General features: G+C 33.9%; 2 protein-coding genes across 2 annotated transcripts; one reads left to right on the forward strand and one right to left on the reverse strand.

Annotated features, from left to right (window-relative positions):
- Window positions 1-389: 389 nt before the first annotated feature.
- Window positions 390-23,488, reverse strand: aplf (aprataxin and PNKP like factor). The gene is made up of 11 exons (XM_073842974.1): window positions 23,228-23,488; window positions 22,964-23,056; window positions 21,137-21,208; window positions 19,255-19,415; window positions 17,773-17,953; window positions 15,381-15,465; window positions 11,629-11,819; window positions 9,696-9,982; window positions 8,916-9,035; window positions 5,617-5,663; window positions 390-2,013 (listed from the first exon to the last, which is right to left on the reverse strand). Exons 2-11 carry the CDS (start codon window positions 23,054-23,056, stop codon window positions 1,832-1,834), a joined length of 1,419 nt encoding a protein of 472 aa, XP_073699075.1. The 5' UTR covers window positions 23,228-23,488; the 3' UTR covers window positions 390-1,831.
- Window positions 23,489-23,566: 78 nt separating this feature from the next.
- Window positions 23,567-26,366, forward strand: fbxo48 (F-box protein 48). The gene is made up of 3 exons (XM_073843140.1): window positions 23,567-23,638; window positions 23,944-24,239; window positions 25,470-26,366. Exons 2-3 carry the CDS (start codon window positions 23,955-23,957, stop codon window positions 25,629-25,631), a joined length of 447 nt encoding a protein of 148 aa, XP_073699241.1. The 5' UTR covers window positions 23,567-23,638; window positions 23,944-23,954; the 3' UTR covers window positions 25,632-26,366.
- Window positions 26,367-27,710: the final 1,344 nt, after the last annotated feature.

The raw sequence follows: 27,710 nt of genomic DNA on the forward strand, positions 1-27,710 counted from the left end.
TTAACATACTTTCTTTTTGCCAAAATGTAAAGCTGTAAGGCGGATAAGGCAACCTCATAACTGTAATTCAGTCCTGAGCAATTCACCTTAAGAGTGCTATTTGTACGATGCAGAGAGTTATTACTCTCTAAGTAGTGTTCTAAATCGCTTATGTCTATTTCAGTTAGAAAGCCAAACTCATAAAGCAGCATGCTTCTACTTTCGCTCTTGCACTGTAAATGTCATTGCAGATAAATAACGATGCAAGTTACATGTATAAATCACTATTATGTCGTTGTAAATGTAGAAATTAAAAAGCATTTAAAAAAACTGAACTACTAAACTAAATCTCCATACTGGTTCTACTATGTTTATAATAGTGTTTATTTTTCCTATGACTCTAAACTTGGTCCAATCAAGACCCAGCAGTAAAAATAAACAGCCAGTCAGTAAAAAATAAAAGCCCACACTAAATCACCTGAATTCTTACAAATCATCAAAAAAGAGATTTATAAAGTAGCAGCCTTTACAAAAACTCTCACATAGACATCCCGTCTTAAGAGAAAAGTAAAAAAATAGTTGGATCTAAAAACAAACAAAGAACAAATTAAAACAAACATAAGATTTTGTGAAAAGATTCACTGAGAGTTGAAGAAACAGTGCACAATCCTCCCCAAAAAAATAAAATCATGTCATCAATTACAATTAAAGTAGTTTTAATGCTATGCTCCATATATATATATACACACACACTGCCGCTCAAAAGTTTGGGATTAGTGAGATATTTATTGTTTCTTAAAGGAGACTTTTCTGCTCATCAAGGCTGCGTTTATTTGATTAAAAATACAGAAAATAAACTGTAATATTGTAAAATGTTAATGCAATTTAAAAAAGTGGTTTTCTATTTTAATGTACTTTAAAATATAATTTATTTCTGTGACGCAAAGCTGAATTTTCAGCATCAATACTCCAGTCTTTAGTGTCAAATCTTCCTTCAGAAATCATTTTAATATGCTGATTTAATATCAGCTGCTTAATATTTTTTTGGGAACCTGTGATACTTTTTTCAGGATCCTTTGATAAATAAAACGTTAAAAAGATCAGCATTTATTTAAAACAGAAAACTTTCGTATTAACAAGCACCTCGTTCAAAGTTTGGGGTCAGTAAATTCTTTCTTTCTTGCTCTCTTTGAAAGAAAGTAATACTTTTATTCAGCAAGGATGTGTTAAATTGATTGACTTAAATTGTTAGAAAAGATTTCTATTTTGAATAAATGCTGTTCTTTTTAACTTTTTATTCATCAAAGAATCCTAAAAAGGGTATCACAGGCTCCAAAAAAAAAAAAAAAAAAAATTAAACAGCACAACTGTTTCCAACATTTATAATAAAAGTAATAAATCAGTACATTAGCATGATTTTCAAAGGATCATCTGACACTGAAGACTGGAGCAATGGCTGATGAAAATTCAGCTTTGCATCACAGAAATAAATTATTTTTTAAAGTGTATTAAAATAAAAAACTGTTATTTTGAATTGCAGTAATATTTCACAATATTACTTTTCATTCTGTATTTTTGATAAAAAAAAAATGTAACTTTGATGAACATAAAAAATCTTACTGATCCCAATTTTTTGAGCGGCTATATATATATATATATGTACGCACATGTACTGTGTTTCTAGGTTGGACTAGCATATGTGGTAAACTATTCCTTAAAATATTAAAGTAAAAGGTCATGAAAGTAATCTAACACTTAATAAAATGCCTCCTTGGAGAGTGTGAGGTGTTTCATAGTCGTTGTAAGATTAGTGTGAAGAAGCCGTTTTCATGGAAAATACCCTAAAGAAAAGTCACTTCTTCCTCCTGAGGAACACTTTTGCTTCTTTCTGCAGACGTTTGACGTCCTCTTTGTCTTCAGATTCGGGCACGTAGTCCGAGTCTTCATCCACCTCTTCCTCTTCACTCTCGTCATTAATAAAACTGTTTTCGTATTGATCTTCATCCTCATCCTCATTATCAGCAGCGGTCTTGGCTGGAGAAACAAAACAGCATGAAATGTGGTTTGAATGAAAGATTTTGGACTGGATTTACACCTGACCCCTTGTGATCACCCAAGACAGTGTAAACATGGTTTAGGAAGAAACATCTTGTACAGCTGCATGGCTTCTGATCTTCTGAGAATGATAATGTTCTTAAAACAGCTGCGAGCGCCTGGGGTTTCAAGACGGGTCTTTTCGAGGCGTTCAGCACGCACTACGCTATTTTCTGCTAAAAAATAGGCAAAACAGTCTGACTTCATGAAGCAGTAAATGCTAATCACTTACTGACTGCTAATAATCAAAGCTGGGTTGATGTTTCTACTAATATTTATTTTGACTGATGTTGTCGCCGATATGCGCAGCCTGTTTCTCCCCAGGGTCGATGCGGCATGTTTTTAATTAGTTTAAGAGAAGTTTAATTGTGTTAAATGTGACCACGGCCCAGAGGAGCCTAGGGTTACTCACTAAACGTTCAGTCGCATGGAAAATGATTCAGACGATAGATTTACGGTGTTAAATATGCATGAGTTGGAAGAATAAACATATTGTTTATTCTCCATCTCAGAATGTCAAAGCAATTGCATTTAGGACAACCAAAGCTGTCGGTTGCACTTTCATAGCTCTGTATACCAAACCGAGACGAGGTTGCTAATTCTAAGTGATGGCAGATGCGGCATACCTAGTCATTTTAAACTAAATTACAGATACCCAAAACTTTTTGGATGAGGATTATTTCGTGCTGGTTTTTAGGGAAAATGCCAGACAGCTTTCATCGTGACTCACTTCAGGCTGCTGCACTTATATAACAGGACTTTTCCTCGGGCAAAATGCCATTTCGTGTTAGATTATGTGATAGAGCTGATTGACTATACACAATTTCAACTAATTGTTTAACTCAAATGACAAACACATGTTTATAAGCTTGTTTACACTTTTTTTTTACGAATTTTGTAATGTTTTTGAAGTCTTATTCTGACCAAGGCTGCAATTTATATACAATTTATATAGGCTGTCAAATCGATTAATCGTGATTTAATCGTGATTAATCACGATTAATCGCATCCAAAATAATAGTTTCTGTTTACATAATATATGTGTGTATACTGTATATATTTATATGTATATATGAATACACACAAACATATATATGGATAGTATGAATCATACATGCATTTAATTTTTCTTAAATATACATAAAGCAAAAACTGTAAAAATTCGAAGTCTTATTCTGATCAAGACTGCAATTTATATACCGTTTTTATTTTACTGTATCAAAATTAGGGCTGTCACATCGATTAATCATGTAAAAAAAACTGTAAAAACTGTAAAATGATTAAATATTTTTACTTATATTTCAAATAACTGTTTGCTATTTGAATATATTTATAAAAATTAAAGCTACATTTTCAGCATCATTACTCCAGTCTTCAGTGTCACATGATCCTTCTGAAATTGTTCTAATATGCTGATTTGCTGCTCCAAAAAACATTTTTCAGGATTCTTTGATGAATAGAAAGATCCAAAGATTAGCATTTATCTGAAATAAAAAGCTTTTGTAACCTAATACACTATACCATTCATTTTTTGGGTAAGAAATAATAGAAAGTATATTTTTTTTAGGAAGGATGGTTTAAATTGATCAAAAGTGAGGATAAAGACATTTATAATGTTACAAAAGATTTCTATTCAGGTAATTGCTGATGTTTTGAACTTTCTATTCACCAAAGAAACCTGAAGAAATTCTACTCTGCTGTTTTCAACATAATTAACGTCCATTTTTTTGAGCAGCAAATCAGGATATTAAAATGATTTCTGAAGGACCATGAATGGAGTAATGATGCTGAAAATTCAGCTTTGAAATCACAGGAATAAATTACGTTTTAAAATATATTCAAATAGAAAACAGTTTTTTTTTTTAAATAGTAAAAATATTTTGTTTTTGCTGCACTTTGGATCAAATAAATGCAGACTTGGTGAGCAAAAGAGACTTCTGTTAATCAATTTGACATTCCTAATTTTAACACAGTAAAACACTAATATTGTAAAACAATATGTGACCCTGGACCACAAAACCAGTCTTAAGTCGCTGGGGTATATTTGTAGCAATAGCCAAAAATACATTGCATGGGTCAAAATTATTGATTTTTCTTTTATGCCAAAAATCATTAGGAAATTAAGTAAAGATCATGTTCCATGAAGATTTTTTGTAAAATTCCTACTGTAAACATATCAAAATGTAATTTTTGATTAGTAATATGCATTGTTAAGAACTTAATGTGGAAAACTTTAAAGGTGATTTTCCCAGTATTTTGATTTATTTGCACCCTCAGATTCCTGATTTTCAAATAGATGTATCTCGGCCAAATATTGTCCTATCCTAACAAACCATACATCAATAGAAAGCTTATTTATTGAGCTTTTATATGATGTATACATCTAAGTTTTGTAAAATTTAACCTTATGACTGGTTTTGTGGTCCAGGGTCACATATTACAATTTAAAAATAACCGTTTTCCATTTGAATACATTTTAAAAATGTAATTTATTCATGTTAGTCAAAGTTGAATTTTTAGCATCATTACTCCTTCAGAAATCATTCTAATATACTGATTTGCAGCTCAGGAAACATTTCTGATTATCAGTGGTAAAAAAAATATGAAATGCTTCATATTTTTGTGGAAACTGTGATCATTTTTTTTTTCAGGATTCTTTGATGAAAAAGTTTTTAAAAAGTTCTAAAAGTTTAAACTTTTAAAATGTTCTCTTTCTGTCTGCAGATCCAGAATGTTCTTAATTTGAAATGTGCATTTGGAATGTTTTTTTTTTTTAGCAACTGACGTTTTGTGTTCCATTTTTAAAGCTATTTTTCAGATTTAAAGCACTCTATTATCACCTAACAACCTGGTCATCGGAGATGATCTGTCATCCAAAGCACTTCGAAGTACAGATTTATGTGTGTAATTCAAGCACCTCATGCTGCTTTCGCAGTTTCCACTGCAAAATATACTCTATATAAAAAAAAAAAAACACTATATAATCCTGAAAGCGGTCCAGAAGATGATCATAGCTCACACCTCGCACATCAGCGCCGCTGCCTGCAGTGGAATTTCGCACTGCTCGATGAATACAATCCAAATGAGACAACACAGAGGAGAGCAGAGAAAACAGGCAAGAAAGACTGATGGCATTTTTTAGGAATTAGCGACTGCGCTCTGGAAAGCACAACTAATATATTTTTTCTTCCTTCTTGGATGAAAACAATTTATTCACATTAGAACAGCAATAATATGATGATTTAGAATGCACAGTCAAGAAATGACATTTTGGCATCAATTACTACGGTCTAGGGAGTGACTCACTTAACTCAATGTCTCTGTATTTCAATTTACTGCCAAAAGGGACACCGAAAGGAAGTAGATACGACATTATTCAGTTTAAGGCTGAGGAGGACAGATTGAAACTTCTTACTCTCAATTAGTGGTGGGGTAAGCATCACTTTTTATATTGTTAAACTTAGACCTTGGGATCTGAAGAAAGCCCTCATCTTACTCCAAGTATTTAACTGTGGCACACAATTCACATTAAAAAATACTCACGTGGTGATTTAGTGTGTTTGTAGTCTTTCTTGTGAAGCAGATTCTTCCTAAAATATTAAGGCAAGAACAAAGAAGTAACTTTAAAGAAAGAATAGAATTACACTTAATCTAATGGAGTTCTCGTTTAAGGTAGGAATCTACGTGCAAATAAATTGTCTTTTTATGCACTGGTTAATTTAGCTTCCTTAACATCCCTTCTTTCAGACAAGTAGAAGGAAAGCATCCAAAAAATACATATGTGTTCCTGGATTTCAATTGCAATACATATCTACGTAAGGCTGTTTTCTTAAAATGAGCTTTTCTTTTTCACTGTACGATTTTGAGATCCATCTTTTCACGCTCAGGACAACTAAGGGACTCATATGCAACTATAACAGAAGGTTCAAACACTCACTGATGCTCCATAAGGAACGTGAGCCAGGGGGTGAAAACTTTTGAACAAAATGAGAAAGTGTAGATTTTTTTCTGATTTTGCCTAAATAGCATATTTTTTCATTTTAGTACTGCCCTTCAGAAGCTACAGAAGATACTTACATTTACTTACAAGATAAAATAAGTTTTTTTTTTTACCCTGATCATCAAATTCAAAAAGTTTACACTTAACGCATTGTGTTTCCTTCTGGAGCATCAGTGAGCGTTTGAACCTTCTGTAATAGTGGCATATGAGTCCCTCAGTTGTCCTCAGTGTGAAAAGATTCTCTAAATCATACAGTCATTATTGGAAAAGGTTTAAATACACTAAAAGGCTGAAAAAGTAGGCTATTACAGTGACAACTCTATTTACAAACAAAAAACATGAGGGCTCATAAAAGTTTCAAAACTTTTCTGTCACATCCTTGTCTTTATTTTTCATATTGCCTACGCATAATTTGGCTGGCTTCTGCAGCAGATCACAGTATACATAAACGCATAATCGCTTACTTTGTGCTTACTAAGTGTTGCCAAGTCCACAGTTTTCCAGCGGAATTAGGCTACTTTTTTTTTTACTGTTGCCACGGGTTGTTTTTCAACTCTGTGAGTTAAAGCAACCCCAATAATGCGATATTTACCCCTGGAAACTGACTAGACCTTTTAGAAGCAATTGGGCGGATTTTATTGTGAAAACCTGGCAACCCTGTTCAGATTGTTTTTTTGCTTATGCGGGTCAGATCAGAATCAGGATCAGTTCACACTGGAAATCTGATATTGGCCACATTTAAATAAAAAATGTGAACAGCTGTATCAAAAAATCAGATCTGAGCACTAAGGCTCACAGTATGAATGTAGCTGAAAAGAGCAGATTCCATGTGGTTTGTGTTGTTCACGCTCTCATGAAACTAAACAATCACAATTATGAGGGAAATTTTTTTTTAAAAATCAGATTTGGTCCACAATTTTCTGCAGTGTGAGCACAGCCGAGAATTTAGCCTGGCTTTATCCAAGGTTCAGACCTCTGTTTTGGAAATGTTTGCAAATTAGTGCATATTTAAAAGAGAAGTTCACTTCCAGATTTAAAATTTCCTGATAATTTACTCACCCCCATGTCATCCAAGATGTTAATGTCTTTCTTTCTTCAGTCAAAAAGAAATTAGGGTTTTTGAGAAAAACATTCCAGGATTTTTCTCCATAATAGTGGACTTCAATGGTGGCCAACGGGTTGAAGGTCCAAATTGCAGTTTCAATGCAGCTGCAAAGGGCTCTACACGATCCCAGCTGAGGAATTAGGGGCTTATTTAGCGAAACAATTAATCATTAAAAAAAAATTAAAAATTTTGCCTGTGTACTTCGGTTCAAAAAGGTAGGGTAGGCCGAAAAATTCCATCTCATTTTCTCCTCTAACTTCAAAATCATCCAACATCATTATTTTACCCCTTTTTTGTAATGGGAGTTTGACTTTCTTTGCACGTTCGCTTTGTAAACACTGGGTCAGTACTTGATTATGCGTGATTATGTAATGTGTGAGGTCAAGCTACTGGTCAAGCTAAGGTGAGAATCTGTGGTTAAAAAAATATATACATTTGTATTTTTCTTAGAAAATGGTGATCGTTTGGGTAGATAAGACCCTTATTCCTCAGCTGGAATCGTGTAGAGCCCTATGAAGCTGCACTGAAACTGCAATTTGGACCTTCAACCTGTTGGCTCCCATTGAAGTCCACTATATGGAGAAAAACCCTGGCATGTTTTCCTCAAAAACCTTAATTTCTTTGCGACTAAAGAAAGAAAGACATGAACATCTTGTATGACATAAGTGAACTTCTCCTTTAATTGGATAATTGGATAATCCCTCACTAGCAATACAAAATGATTGTTTTAAAGGTGCCATAGAATGCATTGATACAATATTTTAATTTGTTCTCTGATATCTACATAGAAGGTATATGGCATAGGAAAGGGCAAAAATTTGTCCCTAGAATGAAATGCTCTGTTATTGCCTTATTTGGAAGGTCCGTGAATATTAATGAGGGGCTCTGCTCTGATTGGCTGTTTCATAGAGCTGCTCATCTCAATAGCTCGCACATGGAGGAAATATATATATTTAATCACAGAGCTCTAGCCGCTTTTAATATGCGGTTTGTTGAATCTGCCATTTTGAATTGGCGACATTTTACTCTCACTAATGTGATCGCATGTGCTCTGTGTAAAGTTATACTGCAGCGACACAAGTATTTACCACACAAGTTTAGATGTTTCTCAGTGATACTCAGGATCTGTAACTTATTCGCCATCATCAGCGCAGTCAGTTCTCCATCATTCACCATTATCAGTGCAGTCATCTCTCTGTTTATGTGGTAAGTGAAATCTTATAAACTGCAATGTAACAGGCTACCGCTAGCATTAAGCTAACCGTGTCCCTTCAGTGGCTTGCCTTATTTTACTGACGTACTGACGTTACTGCTGATTGGGCTATGCAAATGTTGGGGGCGTAACTATTAATTAACTATTAATGATCGCGACTATTGCGTAATAGTCGGTGTTATGTTGGAATTGACCCATTTTTCGGTGGTCTTTTGCAAACACCAGATTTATATAAGGAGGAGGAAACGATGGTGTTTGAGACTCATGGTATGTCATGTCCATGTACTGAATTGTTATTATTTAACTATGCCAAGGTAAATACAGTTTTCCATTCTATGGCACCTTTAACGTACTATGATCTTAGCTTCAATAAACAATTTACACTAAGCAGGTAGTTTTGAGTTCTGAACGTTAATTTTCACAGTACAATAAATTCTCAAAACAAACAATCAAAAAACTTTGATGAACTAAACTAAACAAGTATATAAATGAGGTATTGTGTTATTAAACTCATTTGTCGTCACCTGTAGCAGTGGATGCCGTATGGACACTCCGGCCTGTCATCGTCAGCGTCCTCTGCCTCCTCTTCCTCATAATCGCTGTCTCCAGGGTGACTGCACTCCTGAAAGTGGACCGGATTTTTCCTGGTGAGAGGAAAAACACAATTGCCGAGTGAAGTGCAACGCATGCCGGAACACAATAAGGCAAATGAATTCAATCACAAGCATTCATGCAACTTAATTACACTGACAGCCAATCTACTTGGAAATTAAAGTACTATTCAGAAGCATTTCCGTTCTTCATTTCAGGTTGTCATTATCATTCCGTGACCCACTGATCGGTCTCAAAAATCACTTTTACTAGATTTAGTTTCTTTATGGCAGTTTGGAGAAAAAGAATGAAAAATATGTACAGTATGCGAGTCCCAACAGAAAACTGAACCGCACACAAATGCAAATGGTTTACAAGTGCATGTCACGCTTCACCCCGCGTTTGAGGACAGCGGCCTCCGGCTAAAATACAGATTTCGTGTTTTTATCTCTCAGCTTTTTAGTATTAAAAATAAACGTCAGAGAATTAGATGTTAGGGAAAACATGTGCGTTTGTCTTTGAAATAACACGCAAACCATTTCAGTTCAGCTTATTTACGCAATTTAAACGTTTCAGAAGAGCTTTTGCTTCTTTTAGCATCTTATCTTGACGTTTTCAACCAGTGTTGATCTTTAAGGAGTTGTGTTTATGTCATTATAATCTGAAATGTCTGAACACTGGCTTGTCAGAAGTTTATTCAAGTCTTGTGGTACCTGTAGCAGGAGCTGCCGTAAGGACACGGCGCCCGTCGCTGTTTTTTCACCTTACTGGTGCTTGTTTTACTCTCTGTGATCTTTGACCTCTGTGGGTGTCCTTGGCTGGCCTGAGATTCACTGGGATCTTCTGCTTGTGTCTCTGAGTCTTCAGCTTGAGCTCCTGGTCTGTCCTCAGCTCCCCTGCCATCTCCTCTTCTCTCATCATCACGCTCCATCGAACCGGTGCCGTTCGCGCCGTCCAGGACTGAGCCGACTCTACTGCTCTTGGGAGCGGTTGCATCATCCTGTCAGGACATCCATGCACACAGTAAATACTTTGTTCTGCTTACATTTCAGTGCAAAATGCAGGTAAAAACTACATGTGACAATTCATGTGAACACATCTATACCTGGTTTCACAAGTAAAATACACTATTAAAAGTTAGAAAAATGTAACAAAAGTTTAAAATAACAATAAAACACATTTGTGACCCTGGACCACAAAACCAGTCTTAGGGAGCACTGGTGTATTTGAGCAATAGCCCACAATACATTGTATGGGTCAAAATAAATCGATTTTTCTTTTATGCCAAAAATCATTAGGATATTTAGATCATGTTCCATTTTCTCAATATTTAGATTTTTTTGCCCTTATGACTGGTTTTGTGGTCCAGGGTCACATTTCACAATTATGAAAATTAAAAGCACGAGATATATTATTCATATACACAAAATGACAACGTTACTGTTGAATATATTACTTAGGTTATATAAACATAAAACAAAATGTGCAAGCTTTTTACAGTTTACTGTATTTTTGTAAAGTTTATAATATGTTTTTTTACACTGCCTATTTTATATTTATGTTTAACATAATTACCATCATTAATTTATTACTTATTTCTTATAATTTGCTGTTGCTATCATTTTATAAAATCGTATAATTATATAAACAGTTCCTCCATTGAGTAACCACAAATTAAAAAGTTAAAGTTAATATATTAACTAAATATTATATTGTAATACGTTATATTATTATAAATTCATATATTCAGTTTTTTAGATAATATATATATACTTTTAAGGAATTAATACTTTTGATCAGCAGGGATGCATTAAATTGAACAAAAGCAACAATAAAGACATTTATAATATTACTAAATACTTCAAATGTGAATAAATGCTATTCTTTGATAAATGCATATATACATGTTTATTTAGAAATTTACATTAAACATCCATTAAATAAATTATAAATAATAAATGTTTCAAACTAAAAATAAAGCTATAGTATTATTATATAATATTATACTGCTATATGTCACCAAAATGATATATTTTCATGAGCCTTTTATAATTTTCTGCTGTCATTAACGAAAAAAACCCAAACATTTTTAATACAATAAAATATTTCTTAAACAATATATTACTAAATTATGTCTATAATATAGTACTTATATATTACAATATAATTAATATACATTAAAATACTGTAAGGTACTGTAAGGTGCGAAAGGGTTGCCAAATCCACAGTTTTCCAGTAGAATTGGGCTACTTTTCCCTGTTGTTGCGGGTTGTTATTTAACTCCATGAGTTGAAGCGACCCCACCAATGCAATATTTACCTCCAGAACACAACTGACTTAGTTTTGGACTAATCTTGAGAAGCAGTTGGTCAGATTTTGTTGAGAAAACCTGGCAACCCTGTTTTTATTGTTCTTGTGCGTATGTAGGTCAGTTCAGAATCATGATCTGTTCACACTGGAAATCTAATATTTGTTACATTTAAAACAACAATGTAAACAGCTATACAAAAAAATCAGATCTGAGCTAAAATCAGAATTGGGCTCTAAGGCTTTTAGTGTGAATGGAGTCACATATGAGCGAAAAATCTGATTTGGGACATATTTTTCATTATACATTAATATACTGTCATCTTCTGGGGTCAGTACCGGAGGCTCAGACTCATTTTCAGAGTCACTCTTCAGTCTCTTTGCTTTCCTTTTGGGCATCTCTTCCTCCTCCTCTTCCTCTTCCTCAGATGACACCCGTGGGGCTCGAGCCCGTTTGGGTGCAGTTGCCCTCTTGGGTGTAGCTACTCGTTTGGCTTTCGTAGGGGTCGCCTTAACCGCTGAGCTCTCACCTGCTCCAAAAGAGACAGAAAAGACAATGTTTAATGATGGATAATGACAATTTTTGCGTGTTTTACTACTTGCAAATGAACAGTAACAATAAAGAGTAAAAAGTACAGGGGAAAAACCTGTGGCACTGAGAAGGTCAGAGAAAGATCTGGATGTTTTGCATACAGAGAGGAGAGAACAGCTAATGTATAACTCGTGAGTCTCTCCAAACATCCATCCATCACAGTAAGTGCGTGCAGAGGAAACAAAGAGTCTGATGTGAGTACGTGTGTCTACTATGCATGAAGGTGATTGCGCAACTCTTGATTCAGTCCAAAGTGACTGTTGCAGGTGCAAACAAGAGCTCTCAGGCTCTGCTGATAAGGGCTAGGAAGTCCTTAAACACGCTCACTAACACACCAAAGCACCCGTAACCCATTTTAATCTGCAGTTTTAGTCTCAGATGTACTTGTGTTCAGAAACACAACACAGAAAGTGACAATGTTTTGAAACCGAAGCAAGCTACACGTACATACAAACACACACACACACACCCAAAATACAATGAGGTCAGGTTTGAGTATCAGTAAGACTGATTTATTTATTATGATTTTAAGAAATTAATACTTTTATTCAGCAAAGACGCACTAAATTAAACAAAAGCAACAATAAAGACAATATTACAAAATACTTCCATTTTGAAAAAATGCTATTCTTTGATGAATGCTTATATACATATTTAAATTCATTAAATATATTTATTTAGATTTATTTTGTATATAGAAAGAGAGAGAGATTTTAAATTTTAAATAAAGCTTAATTTTATATAAAAAATAAATGTGCATAAACTAGATATTTAGCTATATATAGTTTTATATTTTACTATATATATATATATATACATACACACACACACACACACACACACACATACATACATACATATTATATATTTCATATTTTATTATTTATATATTTTATAATAGTTTATATATATTTATATTCTATATCTTTAATTATATAAATATTATATATATTAAATATTTAGTTAATATTTAGCACATTTATTTTACATATTTCTTATTTTATTATTTATATAATAGATGTTTTATATTTTTATTATATATTTTGCATTATGTGTGTGTGTGTGTGTGTGTGTGTGTGTATGTGTATAGAAAAACATTTAGTTTATGCACATACATTTTTTTCTTTTTTATATTTTTTAATATATTTAAGATTTTTTATAGATTCTTTATATGTTTTGTATTTTATTTATAATTATATACACACACACAAACACACGTATTATTAAATTATTTAGTTTACGCACATTTGTTATATTTTTTAATATTATATATTTTAGTATTTATGTATTTAATATTTTATTTGTTATATATTTAGAACACACTAAATATTTAGTTTATGCACATTTATTTTTTATATTTTTACATATTGTACATTTTATTATTTATATGTGTTGTATTTATTTATTTTTGGATTTTTTTTTATATATTTTTTTTAAATATAAAATTAAGCTATATATATATATATATATATATATATATATATATATATATATATATATATATTAATACAGGTCCTTTTCAAAAAATTAGCATATTGTGATAAAGTTCATTATTTTCTGTAATGTACTGATAAACATTAGACTTTCATATATTTTAGATTCGTTACACACATTTGAAAGTAGTTCTAGCCTTTTATTGTTTTAATATTGATTATTTTGGCATACAGCTCATGAAAACCCAAAATTCCTATCTCAAAAAATTTGCATATTTCATCCGACCAATAAAAGAAAAGTGTTTTTAATACAAAAAAAGTCAACATTCAAATAATTATGTTCAGTTATGCACTCAATACTTGGTCGGGAATCCTTTTGCAGAAATGACTGCTTCAATGCGGCGTGGCATGGAGGCAATCAGCCTGTGGCATTGCTGAGGTGTTATGGAGGCCCAGGATGCTTCGATAGCGGCCTTAAGCTCATCCAGAGTGTTGGGTCTTGCGTCTCTCAACTTTCTCTTCACAATATCCCACAGATTCTCTATGGGGTTCAGGTCAGGAGAGTTGGCAGGCCAATTGAGCACAGTAATACCATGGTCAGTAAACCATTTACCAGTGGTTTTGGCACTGTGAGCAGGTGCCAGGTCGTGCTGAAAAATGAAATCTTCATCTCCATAAAGCTTTTCAGCAGATGGAAGCATGAAGTGCTCCAAAATCTCCTGATAGCTAGCTGCATTGACCCTGCCCTTGATAAAACACAGTGGTCCAAAGTACTTTTTTCGGATGAAGGCAAATTTTGCATGTCATTCGGAAATCAAGGTGCCAGAGTCTGGAGGAAGACTGGGGAGAGGGAAATGGCAAAATGCCTGAAGTCCAGTGTCAAGTACCCACAGTCAGTGATGGTCTGGGGTGCCATGTCAGCTGCTGGTGTTGGTCCACTGTGTTTTATCAAGGGCAGGGATTCCCGACCAAGTATTGAGTGCATAACTGAACATAATTATTTGAAGGTTGACTTTTTTTGTATTAAAAACACTTTTCTTTTATTGGTCGGATGAAATATGCTAATTTTTTGAGATAGGAATTTTGGGTTTTCATGAGCTGTATGCCAAAATCATCAATATTAAAACAATAAAAGGCTAGAACTACTTTCAAATGTGTGTAATGAATCTAAAATATATGAAAGTCTAATGTTTATCAGTACATTACAGAAAATAATGAACTTTATCACAATATGCTAATTTTTTTTAAAGGACCTGTATATATATATATATATATATATATATATATATTTTTTTTTTTTTTTTTTTTTTTTTTATATTAGCTATAATATTATGCTGCTATATTTCACCAAAATTATATATTCTAAGAGAGTTACACAACTTTCTATTAAAACTGAAAATAGTAAGTAGTAATTATGTCACTGGGATTTGATGCATCACCACTTTGATCAGCCCTTATAACTTTATGCTGTCATTATTAAATTATGGGTAGGGACGTAAGATCCCACTCTAAATGGTTAAAAAAAGCTTTTAAACACTTGTTCACTGTAATGGACATCACGTATCAGAGGCTTGCTAAAGACACAAATCTGCCCCTATATGAGCCGAATAAGAAAGCTTTCTCAAGCATGAACCTGTATACTGGGTAAAGCGCCACAGGATCCAGATGGAGTGCTGAATATAACAGGTTTGGTGCTAATGAGCTGTTTAAGAAGTCTGTAGCACAATTGTTCTTTTTTGCACGCACATTAGCAATACATCTGCATTTCTGGAGAGCTGCAGGATGCAGGAGAGAAGCAAGAGGATGAGAAGGACATCTGGGCCGAATCTGAACCCAGTCTGGCTATGTCAGAGTCACAACACTGTAAATGATTGGACAAGTGGATAGGGACTAACTCTCTATAGTTTCTCCATTTTCTCCACTTTGTTCCTTAATAACAAGCTGAGTAGAGTCGCCGTGACGACTGGACACTTGGCGGATGCATTCTTTTTTTTTTTGAATGGGTGTAAACAGAACACTGGATCTGTTGCTATGGAGACAGCATTCTATCGCCATGGGGACTGTACCTTTGGCTGAAGTCAACATCCAGGCTGGCAAGATTCGCTTCCTCTGTGGCACATCAGACTCATCCTGTTGGCTCTTTGTGGGTACCTTAAATACATAAAACAGTTTGAAGTAGATGAGAAAATTATAGTATATAGAAATATAGCCAAGTAGGGTAGTATGGAAGTATAAGACAGTAGGGTATAGATGAGTATAGGTAAGAAAAGTAGAGCATATAAAGGAGGAGTACTGAAAAGTAAGGTATAGAATTATATGAATAGACCAAGAAGAGAGAAATTACAAAACTGAAGGTATATAGTATGGTAAACAACGTACAAAAGAATAGAAGAAAATTGTTTTAAATCATTTTATGATTCTGATGGGGAACTGATGAACTAGACAGCAAACAGAGAGCCCCTGATGTGACAGGAATGTACAAATAATAGCAAAAGCAGCAATAACAGCGGGGTGAGTCCTGCTGCTTCTGGAATAAGACAAGTAGCAAAGAACTGCCAACTAGAAGAAACAGGATACAATATCATCGTGCATGTGTCCATATTTTTATAGGCATAGTTCACTCAAAAATTAAAATTCTGTGATCATTTACTCACCTTCGTGTTGTTTTAAACCTGTGTGAGTTTCTCTCTTCTCTGAAGACAAAAAAAGATATTTTGAAGAATAGTGGTAACCAAACATTTGACGGTAGTCACTGACTTCTATAATAGTACTTTCATACTATGTAAGTCAATGGGTACCTGCAACCTGTTTAGTTACATTCTTAAAAAAAAAACCTTCTTTTGTGCTCAGCAGAACAATAAAACTTGTGCAGGTTTGGAACAACTTGAGGGTGACTAAATGATGACGAAATTGTCATTTTTGGGTGAACTATCCCTTTAAAATCACCAAAATCAATGATTTATAAAATGTTGGCAAATCCAGGTAATTTACCATAGAAATATTAGGTTTTTTAAATGTTCCAATCGACCTCTTTAAAACTTTGCATGCTTGTTTAGAATCACCAGGTTTCGTGAAGTTTTGAGTTTTCGTTTAAGCTTTATAGGCTTTTGGGTAAATTTGGATGGGTGCCTTTTCTAAACGACCCAGTTATACCTTCCCAATAGGTCAATTTCAACATTTTTTGATAATTATTGACCTAGTGTTTTTTCCAGATTGAGCGAACCTAGGACTAGTTTACTAAAAGTAGGTATTGAACACCTCCTCAATTATTTAACAATCAATTTGATTTGACAGTAGTGGTTCTAGAGGCAAAGTTGTCCGGAATGAGGAGTTCTATCATATGAAATTAATTTCGTGCGTATGTGTGAAAAACCATGCAACATACAAACGCTTATTTTTAGCACAATTTGGGGCTATGAGTCAAACAGGTCCAGCAAGTTTCATTATAATCAACCTCTGTTAACTTAAAAAATGTGAAATACCTGAAAATTTTTGCTCACAGTTGAATTTGAATGTGTTTTGTCCACCATGAACCAAGGATTCCAAAGACATTAGACACTTGAGCACGGACACACTTTAAGAATTACGAGCGATTTTGTCCTTTTGTTTGCTGTAGTGCCCCCCGTCATGCCAATTGGGATGAGCCTTGGTCATGTTGTTGGCGGTGGGAGTACTGCCATCCCTCCAAGTTTCAAGTCTCTACGACTTACAGGTTGATCTGCACGATCAGTTTTATGTGGAGATCGCTGATCTGTGACCATTCTAACAATTACAATAGGGTTTCAGCGCTATGCACTTGAACCCCTAATAAATATTTTTAGTCAGCAAGAAAGCTTTAAACTGATCAAAAGTGACATGTTATAAAATAATTTGATTTCCAATAAATGCTGTTGTATTTAACTTTCTATTCATCCAAGAATCCTGAAAGTTCCTCATTTTAGTGAACCCTGATGGTTTTCTAAAATATTAAACAGCTATAATTTATATTTATGCTTATGCTTAGAATAATCACAGCAGGTTTTATCCATTAAACTGTCCATTTAAACATCTGCGTTTAGTTTCAAATGGCATCTTTGACAGTATTCTATAAAAATGATTTGCATTCCGATTCTGACATCCAAAGGCATAGCAATAAATTATTTATCTTATTCCATGGATTTTACCTGTTTCCCTCCACTTGTTACCAGTGTTTTTCTGCCACCACAATGCGCACACAGCTGCAAGTGACGTAATTGTGACATCTACTCCAAACTGGTCTACACTGTAAATTTACTGATGAAATCATTAGAAAAGGGGCAATGGTCTGGAAACTTTCTATACCCATCTAAACCTGGAAATTCCATACTGTCCCATACTGCATAGAAAGATTTTTTAAATGCATAGGAACTTGCATTTCTCTTATCTATTCAAACCTTTGAACTGTAGGAAATACTGTATGTAGATTGCAAACACACACACCTCATTTAGAGAGCAAAGAGTTTGTGAAGAATCACCGGCTCCTTTATCTTCTGCAAGTGTGGCGCTTGGGGTCACGGGCGTGTAGCTGTTGGCTTCAAGTGTTGCTGAGTCTAGAGAGGGCGCTGCTGGTCCACTCGAACACTTCTCCACCTCCATCTCCTCCTCAAACGCCTGACTGTTTCTGTGAAGAATCAGGAGTGAAAAACTTCTCGACTTCTCTAAGTTAAGCACCACATTTTAGTAAAATCCCTTAGATAAGCTTCAACAATGTAAAGCACAATCAAGGCTTATGTCTTTAAAGGGACAGGTCACCTAAAAAAATTCTGTCATTAAATACTCACCGTCATGTCGTTTCAAATCCACAATGCCTACTTTCTTCTTCAGAACACAAATTAAGATGCTTTCTGACCCTGCATAGACAGCAAAGCAACCAACACATTCAAGGCCCAGAAAGGTAGTAAATACATTGTTAAAATAGTCTCCATAATGTAACCATAATGTTATGAAGCTACAAGAATGCTTTTTGTGTGCAAAGAAAACAAAAACATTGAGTTGCTGTCTGTGCAGGGTCAGAAAGCTCTCAGATTTCATCAAAAATATCTTAATTTGTATTCAGAAGATGAACGAAGGTCTTACAGATTTAGAACGAAATGAGGGTGAGTAATTAATGACATAATTTTCATTTTTAGGTGAACAATCTCTTTAAAACAATTCATCATTAACCAAAACAACTATTCCTTGTCAGCGTGAGCACGCCATAAGAGAAGACATCCACCTAATAGTCTAATTTCACAGATGAAAGGCATGACTTTTAAATGCATGCAAATCAGCACATTCAGAATTAATTCGTCATAGCAGCTCTTATCATTTATTTATCATCTGGGTGTTATCAGAGCGGCTTTTTTTCCACGTATCCATTCAAAACCAGTGCGCTGATTATAGAAATGACAATAAAAGAGTCCTTTGATCTGAACCCAGTGGTCACATATCGGTTTTAAGAGAAAAGGTCAAAATGAACACATTCAACCAGACATTCATTATCATGTCTAGATAGATGAGATAAATGACTGGCCCTAATAAAGGCTGCTATTTTAAGATGACAAAGAGTGATAACACTATGTGCATGAATATTTATGAGGGTGAGAATATTCATGATGATAATTAAATCTAAAGTCAATTTGAAACATTTGCAAACCAATTTCACTTCTATAATGTGAGAGTATTCAAGAAGAAAATAATGTAGCACTTCAATGTATCCATAACATTCTGGAAGTGTATTAAACCAGAATAAAGCTAAATTTGAATACATTAAGAAAACAAATAGTGCCAATTTGATTTCATTTTGACTTTAAACAAATGCATTCAACAGCAATATATAAACCCTAAGTCAAATAAATAGAAAGGTTGTGGCAAATATGCTGCAAATCATTGAGCTCCGTTGTTGTCGAATAATGAATGTCTGTGAGTGACAGGCTGAATCACCTGGGGGTTTGATCATCTTTTTTGACATGCACTCTGTAAATGTATTTCCCAGGCATGAGAGAGAAGATATCGCCTTCCTTTAGGCAATGCCACTGGTCCTTCTCTAGCGGCTGAGGCTGAGCCACAATGTTCGTCTGAATAAAACATGGGTTCAGGTGTGTCTAGAGGATTGAAATGAGAAGAATACCGGTCAATCACATGCAAATAATAATCCTTTTTACATACAGGCCTATTCAGAACTACTTTGCCACCTTGTGTTGAAAGAAACAATGAGGAGAGGAAGCAATAATGCTGGATTTGTCTCCTGTATGAGTGCAATGTCTAAATATTTCTGAAACATGTGCACTAAATGCTAAGCCATGGCTTTGACAATAATTTCTCTCAACAAAACGTCAGAATTTGAGACACAGGGTTTTTCAGTAAGTTTGCCTTTTTTACATTTTTTTCCATCTACTATTCACAGTTAAAGTCAAAAGTTTACATACACCTTGCAAAATCTTTTTTTTTTTTTTAGTAATAGTTCTTCAGAAGTCCCTTGTTTGTCCTGAACAGTTAAACACCCTGCTGTTCTTCAGAAAAATCCTTCAGGTCCCACAAATTCTTTGTTTTTTAAAGCATTTCTGTGTATTTGAACCCTTTCCAACAATAACTGTATGATTTTGAGATCCATCTTTTCACACTGAGGACAACTGAGGGACTCATATGCAACTATTACAGAAGGTTCAAACGCTCACTGATGCTTCAGAAGGAAACACAATACATTAAGAGACGGGGGTGAAAACTTTTGAACAGATTGTGTGTATATTTTCTTATTCTGCCTAAATATCATATTTGTTTTCATTTAGTGAAAACAAATGAAGTACATATTTGTACTTCATCTAGTGCCCTTCAGAATCTACGGAAGACACTTCTGGTTTCCCAGAAGACAAAATAAGTCAAATTTACCATGACCTTCAAATTTAGTTTTTTTTTCTGAAGCATCAGTGAGTGTTTGAACCTTTTGTAATAGTTGCATATGAGTCCCACAATTGAGCTCAGTGTGAAAAGATGGATCTCAAAACCATACAGTCATTGGTAAGGGTTTAAATACACAAAAATACTGAAAAGTAAAAAATGTGTTTGACCTGAAGGACTTTTCTGAAGAACAGTGGGCAGTTTAACTGTTCAGAACAAACAAGGGACTCATGAGCAACTATCACTAAACAAAAAGATAACAACACAGTATTAAGAATCAAGTGTATGTAAACTTTTGAACAGGGTCATTTTTTATAAATTCAACAATTATTTTCTCTTGTGGACTATATGTAAATGTTTTTTTTATGTGAAACATCTTATTCAGATCAGCACTAAATAAAAATTAGCATGCATTTAGTATGATCAGTCTTATTTTGGTAAAATAATTAACATTTTGCAGATTCTTGAGCTTTTGACTTCAACTGTATATTGTTATTTCTGCTTTATTTTATAGAACAAAAACAATTTACTAATTTTAGTTAACAATAACAACACTGAATAGAGCTTGTGCAGCTAGAACAAAAAAGTGCATCTAATAAATTCTCAGTTAGGTGTCAATAATCTGAATATTTATGAGAGGTTTGAAATCAAGGACTTGTTATATACTCAGTCGAAAGATCAGTGGAGGCGAACATTACCCAAATGCAATCAATGTTGCTATGACAGCATGACTAACAGGCTATAACGACACATTTAATTAAGAGAGACAGCTGCTCAAGAGAGAAAGATGCGAGGAGAGTGCTCATTTTTTAAAACTTTTGATGTCTTAACATCAAAGGCAAGTGCTGCTTTCATACGACAGAAGAGTAAAATGATAAAACCACCATCACGACTCTCAGCCCACATCAGACGACCAACAAAAACCTACAGGCTTCAGACGCAGCTGGCCATTCAGGTTCTCAAGGATGCCATGGTTTCTGGATACTCTCTTGTCATTCACCTGATGGAGGACAAAGAAAAAAATGAAGGGATGATATAATAGTGAACTGTACCTTGAAAAGTCTGAATCCTTCTGGTGAATGGTACAAAAGTTTAAAAGTTCAAAAAGAAGAAAGACATGTCTGCTTTTATTTAGCAAGCATGCATTGAGCTGATCAAAAGTGACAGTAAGGAGATTAATAATGTTACAAAAGATTTCTACAAATGAATTCTGTTCTTTTGAACTTTCTACTCATCCAAGAATCCTGAAAAAAACAGTGTCATAGTTTCCACAACAGCTCAAAATTCAGCTTAGCATGACCGGAATAAATTATGGTTTTTTAAAATATATTCAAATACAAAACAGCTATAGCAAACTGTAATAATATTTCACAATATTATTTTTTTTGCTGTCACTATAAGACAAAAACATATCCACCCCAAATCTCTGAACAGCAGTGTATGTATTCCTATATGAAGGCAATTCAATGTCACTTCCATTCATAAATGTTCAATGGCATCCACTACTATCATAAACATTGCTTGCTGTAGCTCAGTGTCATTCATCATTTGTGTAGCAGAACATTACACTGACACCATAAGGTCATTTCACTGTGATCTGGGTTATTTAAAGCCTCCATAATATGAAAGAGCACAGCTTTCTGTTTCAACTTGACATGCACTACCAGTCAAAAGTATTCGAATAGTAAGATTTTTTAAATGTTTTTAAACAAGTCTCCTCTGCTCACCAAACCTGCATTTATTTGATCCAAAATATAATTTATAATATAATTTATAAAATATAATATAATTTATTCTTGTGATTAAAGCTACATTTTCAGACTTCAGTGTCACATGATCCTTCAGAAATCATTTTAATATGCTGATTAGCTGTTCAAGAAACCTTTTTATCATTATCAATATTTAAAACAGTCGAGTGCATTTTTTCAGGATTCTTTAATGAACACAAAGATCCAAAGATCAGCATTCATCTGAAATAAAAAAGCTTTTTTTTGGAAAGGAATTAAAAGTTAAAATTAAAAGTGATGATAAAGACATTTATAATGTTGCAAAAGATTTCTGTTTCAGATAAATGCTGTTCTTCTGACTTTCTATTCATCAAAGAAACCTGGAAAAAAAAATTATACTCAGCTGCTTTCAACAACCATATTTCAAAACCACAGGCATAATAGTTATGGTGCCATCTTGAGGGCTTTGATTGCCATTGTCATTGCATGCCTCATGCATGAAACTGAAAGTATCACATTTGTTTTGTGTGTTCTACATTACAAAAACACGAAGAAAACATTAAATATGCCTAAATGTAGCCTATGTCTACATCTAAACACTACAACTGATGCAAAAACATGCAATCTTAACATAAAGACACTTGCCTATTGAGCTTTAAAAAGTATTTCTGTGTGAATTAAAAGTGCACAGCAGATCTGGCTAAGCTCACAAAGTAATGTTTATTAATTAGAACTTGATAATTTGCACAATGGCAAGAACATTAGTATTCTACCTAATATATTTTAAGACAAATTAGTGAAAATACACTACCCGTCGTTTTTAATGTTTTTTCAAGATGTCTGTTCTGCTTACCAAGCCTGTATTTATTTAATCCAAAGTGCAGTAAACAGTCAAATTTTTACTATTTAAAATAACTGTTTTCTATTTTAATATATTTTAAAATGTAATTTATTCCTTACTCCAGTCACATGATCCTTCAGAAATTATATAAAAAAAATATACTGCATAGTAATAATAGTCCACTTACCCCTAGAAATGGTCCTCTCCCCAAGACAGTTTCTCCATTGGGCAGCTCTATAGGACTGCCACCGTCCACCTGCTCCAGCTCGAAACCTGGCATCTGTGCATAGAAAGACATCTGTTTTATACAAGTTCAGTGAATAAATATCTATAATTAACTTTAAAGTGTATACAACTGCTGTAAAGCAGATTTGAACCCGCACACGCTGCTGTCTTAAAACTTTCTAAATACAACTCTACCATTATTACCATAACTTACTAAATCACTTACAGTTTAATTAGGTTGCAAAGACGAATTTGTTTCTTTCCGCTGGTTCGTGTACATAAAAAATCAGTGAAGAAACTGTGATGATTGTAGTGAGAAATGAATAATAATGATTATTTTTCGGACTTCCGGTGAACTCCACAATGAGCATGCGCTGTCCAAACAAACACGTGGGACGTTTTCTAAAATTTTTAATTTTAGACACAAAGGTGCACAGAATTTGTACACAAGTTATATAACACGTAGACGACCATTCATATTGCGCACTATAATATCGCCGAATCAAAACAAGTTCAAACTTCCGCTGAAGAGACGCGCATGCGCAGTGAGAACGGGGCGAGGTTTGTCTAGTGACGTTTCTGGCGTAAACAAACGCAGACGTTTAAATGCTCAGCTGTCATCGAGACTCCACCGTCGGTATGAATCTTAACAAATAACATATTGTTCTTATAAATATCATTAATCTCTCGTACAGCATACATTTATATAGATGTGACCGTATCGTGGTTGTTTCTAAAATCCGTTTTAGCCTAAACAATGGCTAGATTTACGTAGTTGGTAGCTTTGTCCAACGAACAGATACTGCGATTGTTCAAAATACACAAACACTATAATCTTTGTATTGCTTAAATAATCCTTTATTTGTAAATCTAACGTTATGTCATATGTTGTGTTGTGTTGTGATGTTGTGCTCAATGAAAATCAAACTGAAACTGTTCCAGGGCGCTGAGAGATGCAGAAGGTCTGTAAAAGGAACCACAGCGCCATCTTCAGCTCAGATGGAAGAGGTCAGGATCCACTTCAGCAGAACTTTACTGAGACCCTTCCTACAGAGATGAGTGTGAGGATCTTCAGTGAGCTGGACGTTAGGAGTTTGTGCCGGGCCTCGGTCACTTGCAAGCATTGGAATGGCATTATTGAGGGCAGTGATCAGCTCTGGAGGAGCCACTGTCTTACGGTGCTGGCTATTTGCCGGAGAGAGGTGGACGGGGACAGACTTGACGGGTGTTCGTGGAAGGTTTGTGATATTCTGCTTTATTTTCTTCCTATACTACCGCTTTTTGAACAGTAAGCTTTTGAATGTTTGTTCTGCTCACCAAGCCTGCATTTATTTGATTCAAAGTACAGCTAAAATGGTAAAATTGTTAAATATTTTTACTATTTAAAAGAACTGCTTTCTGTTTCAGTATATTTAAAAATGTAATTTATTCCTGTGATTTCAAAGCTGAATTTTTAGCATCATTGCTCCAGTCACATGATCCTTCGGAAATCATTCAAAGTCCCTTTAAGGTATTCTATAGTCTTTGAATCATTCTAATATTCTGATTTGCTGTTTTAAAAACATTTATTATTATTATTATTTTGAAGCTGAGTAGATTTTTTTTTTAGGTTTCTTTTATGAATTGAAATTTTGTAACATTATCAATGTCTTTATCATCACTTTTGATTAATTTGAATCCTTCTTGCTAAATAAAAGTACCAATTTCTATCATTTCTTGACTCCAAGCAAGAATCCTGAATTTTTTTATATATATTGATTAAAAAAAATGTTTCTTGAACAACAAATCAGCATATTAGAATGATTTCTGAAGGATCATTTGACACTGATTTGACATTTGAAGACTGGAGTAATGATGCTGAAAATTCAACTTTGATCACAGGAATAAATTACATTTTGAAATACATTCAAATAGAAAACAGTTATTTTAAATAGTAAAAATATTTCAAAATATTACTGTTTTTGCTGCACTTTGAATCAAATAAATGCAGGCTCTTATGCCTAATTTTTAACTTCTCTGATTACTCAAATTATGTCCACTCCTCTTCATTTTATTCACTACCAGTCAAAAGTTTTTGAACAGTAAGATTTTTAATGTTTTTAAAAAAAAGTCTCTTCCGCTCACCAAGCCTGCATTTATTTGATCCAAAGTACAGCAAAACATTATTCTATTTTATTATCTTTTAAAATGTAATTCCTGTATTATTTCTGTGATTTAAAAGCTGAATTTTTAGTATAATTTCTCTGGTCACATGAAAAAAGTATATAATTACATTTTATATATATTTAAATAGAAAACAGTTATTTCAAATAGTAAAAATATTTCACAATATTACTGTTTTTGCTGCACTTTGGATCAAATACATGCAGGCTTGGTGAGCAGAAGAGACTTCTTTAAAAAACTAAAAATCTGACTGGTAGTGTATCTCTGTAGTTAGTTTCTTATTTGCCTTTGCTTTTTTGTTCTAGGTTACTCTTGTGCGTAACTACAGGAAAGGCTGCGTAAAGCGGAGGTGGCTGAAGGGCAGATACAGTAATATTCGCTCTGCTGACGATATCCCACCTAACAGCATGTGTCCGCTGGACGTGGAGACCTGGGGAGAGATACTGGAGGCGGAACTGGATAGATAGAGCAAAGAAAGACTTTGGGGATCTTCCCAATGGACTGAAATATATCACCTGTGTCTACAATGGAAGCATTATGACTGAAACACTTGCTGGGCAAATCATTTTATAATCGGTATTGCAAAAAAAAAGCTACACATGATAATGTGGCTTTTGGTACTGAAAATTTTAGTTGTATTACTGAAATTTGCTTGAGACTGTAATGGGGAATGAGATTTCATATGATGGAATTGTTTTATAGATGGAACAAGATCTTTGCTCTTTTTTATAGATCAACAAAACTGCACATTTTGATTCAAGTATTGATTTTTGTTAATTTATTTAATCAAATTTTAAGAGTCACTGCCAAAAAGTGTTTTGCCTTAAATCATGCAACTATTATTTTATCAAAGCTAATATATTAATGAATATAATGTGTCCCAATGCTATACTTTCCTCTTCAGTGCTGGCCTCTCTTTACATTTCTTCCGCTGTCTGTGTGCATATGTCTTTATAACCACATAAAACAATATAGAAATATTGTTACAAATAAATGCACCATTTTTACCATGAAAAACACATTTTTCATACATACAGTGAGAAATCGGTATGTATGAACTAGTATCGTCATGCAGCGAAATCGAAACCAATCCTGAGTATTTTAGTCATCTCAGACAAAAATGTATTTAGGTGCTAGTAGCATTGTGCCATCTCATACAAAAAAAATGTATAATAATAAAAGATGTTAATTGATGCACTGAAGTTGTTTTATCAGCTGTTTGGACATAAAAGACATTTACATATAGTCCACTAGAGAAAATAATAGCTGAATTTATAAAAAAGACCCTGTTCAAAAGTTTACATACACTTGATTTTTAATACTGTGTTGTTACCTGAATGATCCACAGCTGTTTTTTTTTTTTTTTTTTTTTTGTTTAGTAATATTTGTTTATGAGTCCCTTGTTTGTCCTGTAGTTAAACTGCCTTCTGTTCTTCAGAAAAATCCTTCAGGGCCCACATATTCTTTGGTTTTTTTAGCATTTTGTTTATTTGAACTCTTTCAAACTATGATTGTATGATTTTAAGATGCATCTTTTCACACTGAGAACAACTGAGGGACTCATATGCAACTATTACAGAAGGTTCAAACACTCACTGATGCTTAAGAAGGAAACAATGCATTAAGAGCCAGGTGTGAAAACTTCTGGAATTTGAAGATCAGGATATATTTGACTTATTTTGTCTTCTGGGGAACATGTATTTTCTGTAGTATCTGAAGGCAGTACTAAACGAAAAAATATGATATTTAGGCAGAATAAGAAAAATGCACACATCTTCATTCTGTTCATAAGTTTACACCCCCAGCTCTTAATGCATCGTTTTTCCTTTTAAAGCATCAGTGAGCATTCGAACCTTCTATAATAGTTTCAAGTGAGTCCCTCAGTTGTCCTCAGTGTGAAAAGATAAATCTCAAAATAATACAGTCATTGTTGGAAGGGTTCAAGTACTAAACTAAAAAAGTATTAAAAATCAAGTGTATGTTAACTTTTTATAAATTCAACTATTATTTTCTCTTGTGGACTATATGTAAACATCTTTATGTAAAATATCTAATTCAGGTCAGTACTACATAAAAAAACATGCATTTTGTATGATCCCTCTTATTTTGATCAAATAATTAACATTTTGCATATTCTGCAAGGTGTATGTAAACTTTTGACCTCAACTGTATTATCTAAACTGACACTATTATTGACCTGACTGTCTATTAAAAATTCACACACATCCGGTTTTAATTAAAATTCAATTTTTGTTGCAAAGCTTTCCACAAAGACATAACTGCATACAAATGCATATAGGCCTACTCCTTTAAAAAAAAAACCTCATGTAATTAGCCTATTAAGACAACTTTGTTAATTACATTAATGTAAACGAAACACGTAAAAATACTTCGTTCACTATTAAAATGTCTCAACACTGCAGGCATTGAAGTAGCACCACATGATTCTTCAGTTTCAGCACTTTGGACAGGGACTGCTTTTAATCGCGAGAATAACGGGGATAGACACTAACACAATGGGATTAGGATCTAAATCTAATGCTCCA

The sequence above is a fragment of the Garra rufa genome, chromosome 6 (genome assembly GCF_049309525.1).
Source record: "Garra rufa chromosome 6, GarRuf1.0, whole genome shotgun sequence".
Lineage (NCBI taxonomy): Eukaryota > Metazoa > Chordata > Actinopteri > Cypriniformes > Cyprinidae > Garra > Garra rufa.